At 35.3% G+C, this 15076-nt stretch overlaps 2 protein-coding genes across 2 annotated transcripts; both read left to right on the top strand.

Annotated features, from left to right (window-relative positions):
• Positions 1 to 1066: 1066 nt before the first annotated feature.
• LOC114711879 (F-box/kelch-repeat protein At3g06240-like) lies at positions 1067 to 2008 on the top strand. The gene has a single exon (XM_028896309.1). It carries the CDS (start codon positions 1067 to 1069, stop codon positions 2006 to 2008), a length of 942 nt encoding a protein of 313 aa, XP_028752142.1.
• Positions 2009 to 3336: 1328 nt separating this feature from the next.
• LOC114711870 (protein TIC 20-I, chloroplastic-like) lies at positions 3337 to 4148 on the top strand. The gene has a single exon (XM_028896303.1). The coding sequence runs from the start codon at positions 3337 to 3339 to the stop codon at positions 3994 to 3996; it is 660 nt and encodes a 219-aa protein (XP_028752136.1). The 3' UTR covers positions 3997 to 4148.
• The last annotated feature ends 10928 nt before the right edge of the window (positions 4149 to 15076 follow it).

Genomic DNA, 15076 nt, shown 5'->3' with positions numbered 1-15076 from the left:
TGCTATGGATCGGAGGAGTCCTTGCTGTGAGATTTTTTTTGGTGATTGATTGCTTTCATGGCACTACATATTAATTTTCCCTTAAAAAATTGCCTATGACCTGTTTCTTTAGTACTACCTCCTATTATAGTTATAAGACCTCGTTTGTATCTACAAATGAGATCTTATAGCTAGGACCAGAGTTAATAATATTTTTTCCGTCTTTTCATTGTCACTGAATTTATTTTGTTTTTATCCTTTTAGAGCTGTTGATTCTTTTCCCAACATAACCTCTTCGAAGTTGCAAACAACTTTTTTGCGCATTGAGTAAAATAGTCCAACATAGAAACCTTTTCAAGGTTATGAAACAAATTTACGATTTTTTTCCTTCTCATCTTTAAATGCATTCTAAAGACAATTTGATCTCTCACTTTCAACTATATAAAAGAAAATTATTTTCCCTCATTCATTCATTTGTTTCCCAACCACATTTCAAGCAATCCCAAACAATTTTGTGACCATCAAGTGCAAATAATGCCTTCTTCCCTCAAGCGACAAAATGAAATTGAAAGATGACAGGGCCATTTTTCAATAAACAACATGATAAATTATTAAATTAGATGAACAAAATTTCATAATGAAAAACTTTTCAAGGCTATGAAACGTAAGTCTTTTGACTTCTTTAGTCATTCTAAACTTTATTTGATCTCTCTCCTTTCGCCTATATAAGAGGTAATTCTTTTCCCTTGTTCTATATCATTCCTTTCTTACCATTTCAAACAAGGAAATGGAAGATGAGGGAGTCATTATTTTACCACAAGATCTCATAATAGAAATTCTCAAAAGGCTTCCTGTCAAATCCCTAATTCGATTTCAATCCGTTTGCAAACTTTGGAAAAATCTCATCAAATCCTCATCTTTCATCTCTACCCACTTACACTACTCAGCTCACAACAATCCTTCTCTTTTCTTCGAACAAACCCGTCTTGAACAACGCAATCCTACATTCTTATTTTCGCTTGATTCCAACATGAAAAATGTTGAAGTTCAGATTACACTCGAGACGCCCCCCTGGATCCATTCCATCATGGATTATAGTCTTATCAGACTTGTTGGTTCCTGCAACGGCTTGTTCATTGTGGAAATGGAATTTATTGGTGGTCCTTCTGATGATGATGATGATTCTATATATTTTTATCATATTTTTCTATGGAACCCAGCGACTAGAGATGTCAGGCAAGTTCCCGACCCATCAACACGCATCCATTCAAGGAATCCAAATTATGGATTTGGGTTCAATCCTGTCCTTAATGATTACAAAATAGTGAGAATTTATACATATGACTTTGCTTATGCTGCGAATCGACGTAAAATCTTTGTGGACAAAAATTGTGCTCATGATGTGGAAGCGTATTCATTAAGAAGAGGGTCATGGGAGAAAGTAGAATCTGTGGTTTTAAATAGAGTAAGGTATCTTAAATCCTTTCAAGCTGTCGTTTCTAATGGAACTATGTTTTGGTTAGGGAAGATGGATGAAGAACATGATCTTTATGTGGTAGTTTCATTTGAGATAGCAACAGAAATATTTTCACTGATGCCACTACCTTCTTCATCAGTAACCCCTAATTTAGGTTCAAATATAAGGCTTAGCGTGCATGAGAACAAACTTGCTATGTTTTGGGGGCCTTATTATAAGGTTGGAAAGGCTGATTGTTCTTTCTTTGATTTATGGGTGATGGAGGAGGAAGGGAAGAGTTGGAGTTGGACTAAGAAATTTAGTATTGGTCCAACATCAAAGTGGTTATATCCCTTATGTATTTGGAGCAATGAAATTGTCTGCACCAATAATGGGCCAATTCCAGGAGGGTTCAGTAGTGAAAGTGATGAGGATGAAGAAGAGAATGGGACAAACCTCTTTTTATCTTTGTTCAATCTCACTACTAATGAATGGACGTCGCACAACTTTATAAATGAAATTAGTTATTATGAGAACATTTTCAATTATGCAGAAAGTCTTGTCAGTCTGTAACATATCCACAACGAGTAGCATTGCTGAAGTGCTTTCAGCATTTTGGTTGATCCGATCCACTGTTATTAGAATAAAGGAAACTCAACCTATAATGTTTGACTTTGACTCTTTTTTTTTTTAATTTTAATGACGCCTGCCAATTTTTTCCACGTTACTTTTAAGTTTGGGCTTGAAAAAGTATATTTTGGCATTCGGCTTCGGCTTCGGCGGCCTACGTAAATAACCCAAACCATTCCCGCATTCTCTGCCTCTCATCTGGCTCGCTTGACCTCCGTTCGTCTCCGACCAAGTAACGGCGCTCTCTCTCTCTCTCTCTCGCCGTTCGTTCTCTCCCGTGGAGGTACTCTTTGGCTCTGAGCCTTTGATTTAGATGATGTGTAGTCTTTAGCTTCTGCTTCAATTGGTTCAACAATTTGAATGCCTGGGATCTGTTGATTTTGCTGGCTGTGATGATTTCATTGCTTTAGCTTTATTATTAATTTGGCTGCCACTGATTTTTGCTGGTTGAGTAGTGAATGTAGAATAAAATGTGTTTTCTTTCAACCCAACTATGCTCTATTAATCAAGTTCTGGAGTTTCGATTTTTAGAAATAAGTTTTTCTGTGCTAAGATAAGTAAAGTCTCTGATAGAGTTACGGCGTGACTGAATATGGAGAAAGTGGGGGTTGGTGGGGAAGGAGTTTGATCAGATTTACCCATAAATTAAAAGTAGAGTTCTGGATGTTTGTTTTATCGTTTATTTAATTGTTTATTTTTGCATTATGAATAGAGCAGAAGCTATATATGGAGTACTTTGATGTTTATTCAGTTTAGGAGATTCTCCTTAGCTACTTTTTCTCCTCACAATTCCAAGATATATTTGTTGGATTGGTTACTTGTTGAAAAAAAATCATGTTTTTCTTCCCTTGTTTATTAATCAATGCCTTTTCTTGTGAAGCTGGCTTTCAATCAGGTTTTTGACCATGATAGGAAATGTTTACCCTTTGACCCAAAGTTCATCTAGGGTTTATCGGCCCTCCCAGCATTTTAGCCGTCTGTCCTCTTGCAGTTCTAGCATCCAATGTTCCTGCAGGGGGCTTAACTTACTGGGGCTTAACTCCTGCCCGCCAAGAGGTATATGGCTTGTTTAATTTGTTTGTCAACATGACCTCTTTTTTTTTTATTTATTTAATATGATATGAATTATTGAGCTGATAAATCCATCATACAAAACATTCTTATTAGCTTGCTATTTGGTGAGAATGTGTTACTGTAATCATTTTACACAATTGAGATGTTCTAAGTTATGACTGATATTTCTTATTTCATTTTAAATTCCCTTCATAGGAATGATGCTGTCCTCAAACATTATTTCTGCTGCATCAAGCCTAAATTTAACTGGTGGAGATCAAAGTCTTGGTCTTCTTTATCCCAGAATCCCCCTGCCATCTTCGAGGCAAAGAAGGTTTTGTATGGTTCCTCGAGCATCATCAAAGGATGATGTCCAATATAGCTTCCGATATCCAGTGATGACCAAAAAGCCAAGATGGTTATGGAGGACACTTGCATGCCTCCCATACCTTATGCCTCTACATGAGACATGGATGTATGCTGAGACAGCATATCATCTTCACCCATTTCTTGAGAACTTAGAATTCATGACATACCCTTTCCTTGTGTCAATTGGGAGTCTGCCAAGCTGGTTCCTCATGGCTTACTTCTTTGTGGCATATCTTGGGATTGTGAGGAGAAAAGAGTGGCCCCACTTCTTCAGGTTCCATGTGGTGATGGGCATGTTATTGGAGATTTCTCTGCAGGTGATTGGCACTGTGAGCCGTTGGATGCCTCTAGCAATCTACTGGGGAAAACTAGGAATGCATTTCTGGACTGCGGTAGCTTTTGCCTATCTGTTCACAGTGTTGGAGTGTATGAGGTGTGCTCTTGCTGGGATGTATGCGGATGTTCCTTTCGTGTGTGATGCTGCATATATCCAAATTCCTTATGACTAAGGAAGAAGATGTACACAGCATATTTGAATTAGTTTTTTTAAAAGTGATTTTGTGAAAATCGAGATAAATATATTAGAGGAGTTTTGTTTTAGGTTGCATGAAATTTTTTTTAAGTGCTTTTTGAGCATTTCTTAGCCCCCGTAGAAAAGGTTAGCTTGGATTTTACTTTTCGTATTGCAGATTTTGTTGAGCAGAAGTAATAAACTGTGGGATTTCATCAATCTAGATTTTTTTTTTCACTTGTTAAATACTACTAGTCTTGACATAATTATTCTGTTGAAAATAATTTTAATGGTTTGAATTTTAATATTTATACTTTTTGTTATTTAATTGAAAGGACTATTTTTTTTAAAAAAAGTGCGTGCTAGTTGGAAAATTCTATTTATTTTGTAAGTATATATAAGGATATATACAAGTATTGTGCCACCTTAAAAATTTGACTATATAAATTATACTCGAATTATGTTGGTCCAAGAAGAAAAAAAGGTCTAATTTATCTACATAGGATTCAAATCTTTCTTATTTATTATTTTATTATAATTAACTAATTTATTTAACTTTTATAATCCACCTCAACTAGTTAAGAATTTTTTTTAAAAAAAATACAAGTACCTATTGGAAATAATTCTCTTAAAGGTATTTTTGGACACTAAAGATGTGAACATCTCTCCTAACGGAGTTTTTTTTTTAACTAAAATATAAGTATCCTCCTATTTGAGGTATTTGGGCACTAAATATAAGCACCTCTCATAACAGAAATTTAAATATTAGTTTGTCATGTTATAAAGGACTAGCGTCTTCTGTTAGATCCAATCTGTTGGTAGAAAAGTTAAATAGCCACAAAGCAATAAGACTTTGATTTTTTGTTCGGCTGAAATACTCTTCCATCAAAATTGCCGATCGGAAACAGTTCAAGTAAGAAGCCCAAGACGCAAAGCAAGCCCAATCTCCACCCGTAGGCCACAACGCAGACCAGAAAAACAAAACGACATAATATCACAAAGTCAGCTCAAAAAGACATAATGTCACAAAGAGACGTAAACGCAAACCTGACCCTTCCAAACGGAAAAACACATCAGTTCAGAAACCTAGTCGGAGAACAGGCTTCAAAATACCGTCGATATCCCTCCTCAACATCAATGCCCAGTGTAGCTCATGTCCTAATATTGACTGCGATTGCTCTCTTCTGAGATTCCTTCTCCAATGGAGAGCTCTGTGAAGGGGAAGCAGCTCGTAATGGAGGACGACCAGCCCTTTCTCCCTCTCGACATCATTGCCACATTCTCAAAAGACTTCCTGTGAAAACCATCATTCGATTCCAATGCGTATGCAAAGATTGGAAAAATCTCTTCAAGACTCCCTCCTTTCGTCACTCCCGTTTCCTAAACCCTTCATTCCTCCTCAAATGGCGACACCACATCTCCCATGATTTGCGCTTCAGTTTACTGGATTGCGAAATGGAAGCCCTTGAGGTTCAAAAACCGCCTTTGATCGATTCCTTATGGGACGCTAGGATCATCGGTTCCGTCAATGGCGTGCTCTGTGTTGAAATAGTTGAGCATGGTGTATCTCCTCCTTCCCTTTTACTGTAGAATCCAGCCATTAGAGAGGTCAGAAAAGTACCTATAACAATTGATTTTCAAGGTGATTGCTTTTCAAGATTCGGGTTCAGCCCAATTCTTAATGATTACAAGATCGTGAGAATCTTTTCCCTTCATTATGAGGTCAACCGAATGGAAGTGTATTCATTATGTACTTGGTCATGGAAGGAACTAGAATTTGAGAACTTGGATAGAGTAACATTTTGTCATGAAACAGCTGAAAGTGTTACTGCTAATGAAGCTATCTTTTGGCATAGCCACAATGAAGATACTATTACAGTGGAGACCTTTTATTTCTATTCTATTCTAAATGACTTCTTACTCTTGTTTTAGGAAGGACATAAAAAGAAAGGATATAAAAAGTAGCTTCTGTTTATTTCTGTTTTGAACAGAAGAGAAAAATGATATTTACGTCTATCTTGCTTTAAAACAAAAGTAAAAAATGATGGTAATTTTTTACTTCTATTTTTCAAAACATAGGTAAATGCTGGTGATTTTTTACTTCTATTTTATCATAATAGAAGTAAATAATTTTCCCATTCTCTACTATTTGCTTCAAATAGATGTGAATGTGCTCGTTTTAGAAAGTTTCACTTCCTGTATACCACTTGCATTACAATAACTACCATGTGATACATTTTCATTAGCCACTTTCCAACAAGTTCAAATATTCTAACATTTAAACAAGTCAATATTTTCAGCCAACATACATTAACTAACTAGTCAAAAGAACAAACTGTAAAAGTCAAAATTGATAACCTAATAAGATGAAGTTATCTCTAAACATAAACTTTATCAATCCCTAGACCACCATTTTTGAAGTAGTTGCTGGGCCAAAAGGTCTCGGATAAAATTAATATCATCAACGGTGTATGAGCAATTATTATCAAAAATCTGTAAATTAACAAATGAACAAATATAAATATATGAAGAATAAGTAACAATTCAATTTAAAAATTCAACAACTATTACAAAACTAAAATTATATTTACTTATCTGTTCAAATTTTTTAGTACATCCACTCTCGATTTGCTATTAAATTAACCTCTCAAGATCATCATAACTATATATTACCATTCTAATGCAATGTCAATATATGAAAATCCTCTCTTAGTTATTTTGACAAACACCTTGTGTACATCAATATTCAAACAAGTTGAACAAACTTTTTAACCTTCAAATCCACTATCCAATCAAGTTTAAAACTTTCTAGATGCAATTCAAGAATTAGCAGCAACATGAACAAAGAACCATCCATTTGCAGCACGTATAGAAACCAAAAGGAGGAATGTTGCACTTCAACTTACCTTATTTAATGGAGAAATGGCGTCGACATGGACAGGAGAAGAGAGGACATAGGTGGCTTTGACGGTGAGCTTCTTTCTTCAATGGGGACCCCGAGTTGGAGAGGAGGAGAACCACATTTTACTTCCTGCTGTGTAAGCTGCGGCGAGCTGAAGCTTGAAGAGCTGGATGAGCTGAGGACCTGATGCGACTGGATGAGCTAGCGGATCTGATGCGAGGACGAGCTGGATGTTCAAAGCTGGAGCTGGAATGGGAGGGAGGGAAAGACCGAGTGTGCGTAAGCTGGAATATTGGGAGGGAGCTGGAACTGGAATGCGAGGACAAGCTAGAGGGCAATTTTTTTCTAAAATTATTCAGGCTTCTTCTCATCTGTTGTTATTTAACAGACGAGAAGAAGCTAAGCTTCAACGTCTGTTGTATAATAACAGACGAGAAGCACCTGGACTTCTCATCTGCTTCTAGTAACAGACGAGAAGCTTCTTGTCTGTTACTGATGAAACAGATGAGAAGTGCCTGATTCTCTTATGTGGTCTGAAACAGAGGAGAACTTGGGCCTTATTCTTGTCTGTATACTAGCTTTTCTCCTCTGTTTTTCTAAACAGAAATGAATGAGAAAGGTAAAAAGTATATTTTCTTATAGTATAGATATTTTGCTTGGCTAGTTTCATCTGAAATAACAAAGGAAGTGTTTACATTGGCCCCAATACATGCATTACGCTTTAATGAAACTGAAAGATTTACGGTGTATGACAACAAATTTGCCGTGCTCAATATTGATGAAGAAACGTATGAGACTTATTTGATTCATTTGTGGGTAGTGGAGAATCGTTAATTTCTTCTGGATTTTCCTGCTTGCCTTGTTCTGTGATTTTCTAGGTTATTTTTTTAAAGAAAAAACTGATTTTGGCTATGGTTTCAGTGCTTCAATTTTGTTCGCTTGCTTCGGTTCCTGTCAACTTTGCAAAATGATGGGGTTGTAATATTTACTGGTTTGGCTCTGTTAAATATCAAATATTGTTATAATTTTGGTGCTCAAATTTTGCATATAAACTCTGATCCAAAAGCGCAGAGTTCTAAGGTTGACCCTATATGCCTACAGTGCAGGCTAAAAGGTTGTAGCTTGGTGCCGATGGTTTTCTCCAAAACACTTTGATACCTTTCTCAATGGGGAGAACTGTGAAGCCTCTGAGGACCTTTCTTCCTGATGGGATAATCGTTAACATTTTCAGAAGACTTCCAGTAAAATCTCTTATCCGATTGCAATGTGTATGCAAGCATTGGAAAAATCTTATCAGGTCACCGTTTTTTACTCCAGTCTTCAAAACCCTTCACTTCTGCAGATGGCCTCGACCTATGTCCTCTGGTTTTCACTGGGTTTTGCTGGATCGTGACATGCGATGACGTGTAGTTCAGAATTCACAGATCTCTTTGATCGATACCTTGCCCCAGTTGAGCATACATGGGTCCAGCAATGGCTTGCTCTGTCTTAAAAGCGCATCTCAAAATTCCATTTTATTGTGGAATCCGGCAACCAGAGAATCCAAACAGGTCCCCGCAGCTACCAATCGTTTTGGAGGCCATTGCTGTATAGGATTTGGGTTTAGTCCAATTGTTAATGATTATAAGATCGGGGTGATTTATGATCATAACCTTGAGAGGGTTTGGAGAGTGTATCAAGTTAAAGTGTATTCATTATGCACAAGGTCTTGGAAGGAAATAGAAGTTGGAAACATGGAGGGTTTATATGTTAACGCTCATAGTGTTAGTGATAATGGACATGCCTTTTGGTTTGGGTTCAAGAATGAAGATGATGATTATTGCTCCATAGTTTCATTTGACATAGCAACTGAAGTATTTACATTGATCCCAATGCCTGCATCAGATGATAGTTTATTAATAAGAACGCTTGATGTGTATGAGAACAACCTTGCATTGTTTTGTATCAAATGGATTGTTCCGAGTGAATATTGCATTGAATTGTGGGTGATGAAGGAAGTTTCAAGTACATCACGGGAGAGATGGATTTGGGCTCACAAATACACTAGCAGCGTTTGTTCAGGCTTGTCAATGTTATATCCTATTACTCTCCGGGCCTTAATATAGGACTCAATCTTGAGTTGGTTTGGTCCTAAATACAAGACTCATTTATCGTATTTATCAATTTTCTCTAAAGTACCCCTAGGATACTCCCTCAACCATAATCAAGTAGAAGAGAAAGAGGGGATAGAAGAAAGATGATTATAGTATTTTAGAAAAAACGTGTCACATTTTATAATTAATTAACTTGCCTAACTTCCTTAATCTAATCAAATTAGTTAATGAGTTTTATATTAAGGATCAGAGGAGTACTATTTGGGGGAATAAAATCATATGCCAACCTGAATTTGATGGTGATTCTGAAGATCATGAAGGCGAGAAGAATGATGACCCACTTACTCCTCTTTACATGTTCAATATTGCAGTAATGAATTTAGGATATTTGCTATTCCTTCCTGTAACAAGGGCTATGGCCTAACAATTGACAATTATGTTGAAAGCCTTGTATCATTTGGCAACATTCATGTTGAGAATCCTTGATAACTGTAACAGATGCTACAATACTTCAGTTAAAGTCAGAGAAAGCGATCGGGGTGAGTGTTTGTGTGTGTTAGTTTAAACCTTTCAAACATTATTATTGGTCTTTTTACTGATGGTATTTTACACGACAGTGCTGCTTCCATAATTCGTCCTCTATTACTTGAGTTTAGTTTTAATTTTTTATGGCATTTAGGACACCTATTGTCCTCTTTGGATCATATTATATTGTTAGGTACCTGAGCAACTGACTTATCCGAATTAAGGATTTGCAACCAGGATGCCTCTCTCAGGAATTTTTTTTTTTTTTTAAACAAGATGAGATTTGAACTCAGTTTACCCACTTATATGTATGTTTATGTAAGACGATGCTTACTCAGTACAACCAAATACATCTTGCAGGTAAAGCATCCTTCCTTCTACGCCAAATGAAAAATAATTAATTTCAGTTGGAATTTCAAATTCCATAAAACCTTCCAAATAGTATAATATTAACTCAATACCTGAGAATTACATCTATTCCTTCTACGATATCATTATCGCCTTTCTTTAAAGAATAACAACCATGATTATCACGTTTCCATATAAGTTCTTGATAAGATTTAGCCGCCATTATTAATGAAATATTCTTTGTTAAGCGCAATAAGCTTCCTGCCGTCAAAGCTTACACTGATAGCTTACTATTGCATCTGTCTCGGACATGGTTAATTAATCAATGCAATATTGCATGTTTAGTTTTTTTCTTCGAGGGATTTTCAATGCCAACGTCAATATTTCTTGTGTTTACTTCGTTTATATATTGTTAAATTGAATATTTTATGCTTAATTCTCCATGTACAAATTATATTGTTGGGACATGGTTATTAGTAATTAACTTGGGGAAAAAATTGAAGCTAGCTTTTATAATCCTAATCCTCATTAATTAGTTGGGTTGCAAAGAAAGAAAGAAATATTTTGTCGTGAAGGAAGAGGGTTTCTTCATCTCAAACTAGCAAATGAAATAAAGGAATCTAAGGATGAATCGACTCGATATGAAGAAAGAGGATGCTAATTAAGCCTATGTAATTTAGAACACATTATATTATGTAATCATAGAAGTTATACTTTACATATTCCTCAAGATAAATCTAAGACCAAAGACACGGGTGAAGGATATTAGTCATTCAACTGATTAAACCATTGGTTCAAGATATATTGTAAATCAATCGATGTTGAATTCGGCGCCAAATTAGTAGTAACTAAATTAATTAATTTTAATTATATGTATATTTAAGGAAATCATTACTGATAAATTTATAATGTAATAATCCATCGCTATACGGCTATAATATTAAAATACATTGATTTCTCTATTTTGCCTTTTCATCGTACAAATCTTCCCTATTGTAAAAACTTTCACATACCTCCCTTGATACCAAACCTTCTATATTACGTAGTCTCTCTAAAATTTACATGATTATACATCAATTTATAAGTAAAACAAATTAGTTTAGGAAAAAAATGATAATATAAGTACTTAAAAGTAATTTAAAATTTTTCATATTTTTTTAAATTAGTCAACTAGGTCTATACGCTTATATTAAGGACCAGAAGTAGCACCATAGTTTTTTTTTTTTGGGATTTACAGTACCAAGCCCACTCCGTTCCTGTTTCATGCCTCAACTATCAGGAGTAATGAAATCGTCCCCTTCTCCCATGCCAGAGACGAGAAGAACAAGAATGAGGAAAGAAAAATCTTTATATGTGGTGAGTGAGTGCATATGTTTAATATCTCTACTATTGCGTTCAAGAAGCTCGCTACAACTCCTTCTAGTGTAACAGATTTTCAATTATGTGGGAAGTCCTGTATCATTTGGCAACATTTATAATAAAGAGGCAGGATCTTAAATATTAGTTATTACATGGTAGATTTTATTCGTTTACGTGCTCTTGAGTTTTGATTGAAGTGCATCGATAGTAATTCTAAACATACAATTCTGATGCCATTTATCAATATACTACTACAAAACGGATCATTTATGTCCCCATTTTCACAAAATAATAGAGGATGATGGAGGAGGACACATGTGCATTCCAGGAGAGATGGATTTATTTCGGCTCAATCTCACTTTTAATGAGTTTAAGAGTTTTCTTACAAGATATTACTCTCACCACGGAATGGAGCGAGAATCAACAGTAATAAGCAAATAATTATGATCTTTTCCCGCCAAAATAACTATGACTTCATTATGGATTTAGATATTTTACAATATATCTGTAAAATATATATATATTATATATATAATATCGATTCAGTTTAGGGTGTGTTTGGCTCAATAAAGGGATGGGAGAGGAGGGATTTAATGGAGAGAAAGGTGATAAAAGAAAGGGGAGAGATTTTAATATACTTTATTTAGATTAATACGAGGGGAGGGAGGGGAGGACTTTTAATGTTACCTTATTTAGTTTAGGGAGGGAGGTGAGGCAAAATATTTTTTATGGACAACATTGCCCTTATATTATTTAATTTGATTTTACAAACTTTATAGAGTAATTAATAAAATAAAATTATAAATAATATTTAATAGATGATCGACTTTTTATGATTAGCAAATACATACATACATAATGATAATACTTAATTAATAGCTACTATATATCCAATAACTATAATGTAGTATTACATCCAAAATCTGGTCTAATGAAGTAAATGTGTTTAATTTGAGTATTTTTTTCCACTTTTCATTTCTCTTTATGTGTGTTGAGTATGAGTAGTAAAATAACTTTTTAAAGATGACATAGATGCCTTATTGTATTTTTGTTTGAATGCTTTGATTTGCATTTTGAAAATTAAAAATATTTGATGGCTTTATATTGATCGCATATAAATGAGGGAAGAAGGACATGATTGAATATATAAATATACCAAATCACATTCACAATTCGGTAGTGAAGGGTAACATGGGTTTATTAGAAAATAATATGGCATATTAGTCAATACAAGAAAAAATATCACCTTTCCTCCAATCCAACTCTCCCATTTTGGTGGGGAGGGGAAGGGAGGGAAAATGTTAAAAAAATTTCTCCCCTCCTCCAAATTTTTATCTTGCCAAACAAAAAAAAAATGATTAAAATCCCTCCTCCTCATTTCCCTCCCTCCAAATTCTTCATACAAAAAAGAACTGTTAGTCTAATTAGAAATTTTTATTCTCAAAATATGCTTGCAAATAATAAATTAGAATATTATAAAAAAAGATATATATATGATAGCTCATTTCTCAGTATTGTCTTTGGATTAATCTGTTATCATCTGTCCCTAATATTATTTATTTAATTGTTTTGTTGAAATCCTCTTCGGGTAGATCGATAAAACTGGAAATCCTCCTCGGGAAGGGGATTCCCATCTCTCCACTTCGCCTCAGCCTTCTCCTTCTCCTTTAGACGGAGTCACGCCATCATAAGTTCAGAACCCTAGTCGGAGAAAGAAACCTTCCGATCCTGTGGCTATCACTCCTTGACGTCAAATTCTAGTGCCCTAATATTGATTGCCACGGACGTCCCTCCTCTAAGATTCCTCTTCCAATAATGGCGGCCGCTGTGAAGATGCAGGAAACGAAAGCGCACACAGCCTTTATTCCCAAGGATATCATGGCCAACATTTCAAAGGCTTCGGTTAGATCGTTATATCGGTTTCAATGTGTGTGCAGAGATTGGAAAGATCTGATAAAATATCTCATCAAGACTCCACCTTTTGTCCAAGACCACTTCCACTATTCCAACTGCCAAGACTGTCCTTCTCCTTGAGCAGTACCATCCCAAATTCTGTGGTATTCGCCTCAGTGTGCTGGATTGCGATATGCGAGAGTCGGTAAAGTTCAAAACTTACCTTCTATTCATTCTTTATATAATTCTGAGGGTTGGGTCCAGCAATGGCTTGGTCTGTGTCAAAATGAGAATGGTATAAATCCTCATCCATTTTGATATGGAACCCCGCCACTAGAGACATCAGAGAGGTGCGCCACCAGAACTATTATTCATTTTGACCTTATTGACGGGTTAGGATTTGAGTACTACAGAACTTACATTGAACCTAAGCTTGTTGATTATTTTGGATTTGGATTCAGTCCTCTTGATAGTGATTACAAGATTGTGAGAATTAATCTATTTCATCCTTCTACTATTAAAGCCGTGGACTTGTATTCGTTGAATTGCGGGTCATGGAAGCAAATAGACTTTGGAAACCTAAATGGCATAAAGATGAGTTCTGCATATATCACTATTAATGGAGTTATGTTTTGGGATACTGCGTGGTGGGATGATAATAAGGATCTAGTACTTTCAATTGACCTATCAAAGGAAGTTTGTAAATTGATACGGATGCCTTATTTAGGCTATGCTTCTCAAGAAACCTTGTTGAGTATGAGAACAAACTTGCTCTGGTTGCTCGCAAGGGTGGATCTAATTTGATTCATTTGTGGGTGTTGAAGAAGTACACGTGTCCATCTGAGGATAGCGAGGAGGAGAAGAGATGGAAATGGACTAAAATATATACTAGTAGTCCTTGTCCATGCCCTTACTTAATTCCAAGGACTATTTGGAGGAACGAGATTGTCTTAGTGCCTGATCAGATTGAGAATGATGGTCAAACCCAATAATTTTATATCTCCTCAATCTCACTACTAATGAGTTTAAGAGGCATGCCGTTATATCTTCCCCTCACAACTTTCAACAAATAAGGAAAGGCACTAAAGAGACGATGTTGAAATTGATATTTTTAATTACATCGAAAGCCTTTATTAGTCCAATCGGCATCATTAATGATTACAATGCAAGTTTAATTTAATTAAACACTACTTTGGCATGGAAATTCAGTTTTTAAATCAGTCATAATAGATTATATCATATTTATTTAGTTGTTAAATCCTTCTTGCAAAGTTATGAGGGTGAATGATAATTTATGTAAACTTTGTTTTGGTAATATGCCTTCTATGATTTTGTTGTTTAGTGTTTTTTAATTCTTAATATTGTTTTAACCTTTATGGTATTAATTCATAAATATGCATTGGATGTTACCCTCTAGCTTAATTAGAGTTTTGTTTAACATTTCTCCTTAGCTTAGTAGTTTTGTTTTTATCTCATGTTAATAGTTTTCAGGAATATCATTCTTATAAAAACTTTTAAAAATTTTTTGTAACACCTACCTCTCTTATATACTATTTGGGTTAATAACAGACTCTGAACCACTTCCGTAAGGTTTTTGACCGGAGAAAAAAACTGAGCCATTTTTTTTTCCGTTTCAAAATACAAACATTTGGAATGGCCCAAAATATATACTAGCAATCCTTGTCCATGCCCTTGCTTAATTCCAAGGACTATTTGGAGGAGGAATGAGATGTCTTAGTACCTGATCGGATTGAGAATGATGGTCAAACGACCATTTATATCTCCTCAATCTCACTAGCTAGCAATGAGTTAAGAGGCTTACTGTTAGATCTTACCCTCACAACTTTCACCAGATAGGGAAAGGCAGACCTTTCTAGTAAGCTAAAAGAGACGATGCTAAAATTGATTATTTTTTTTTAATACATGGAAAGCCCTTGAATTAGTCAATCGGCATCATT

This window comes from Neltuma alba, unplaced genomic scaffold (assembly GCF_004799145.2).
Source record: "Neltuma alba isolate B1F8T4 unplaced genomic scaffold, ASM479914v2 tig00001801_pilon, whole genome shotgun sequence".
NCBI classification, from domain to species: Eukaryota; Viridiplantae; Streptophyta; class Magnoliopsida; order Fabales; family Fabaceae; genus Neltuma; species Neltuma alba.
The sequence above is the reverse complement of the archived record's forward strand: the minus strand, read 5'-3'. Positions and strand labels throughout refer to the sequence as shown.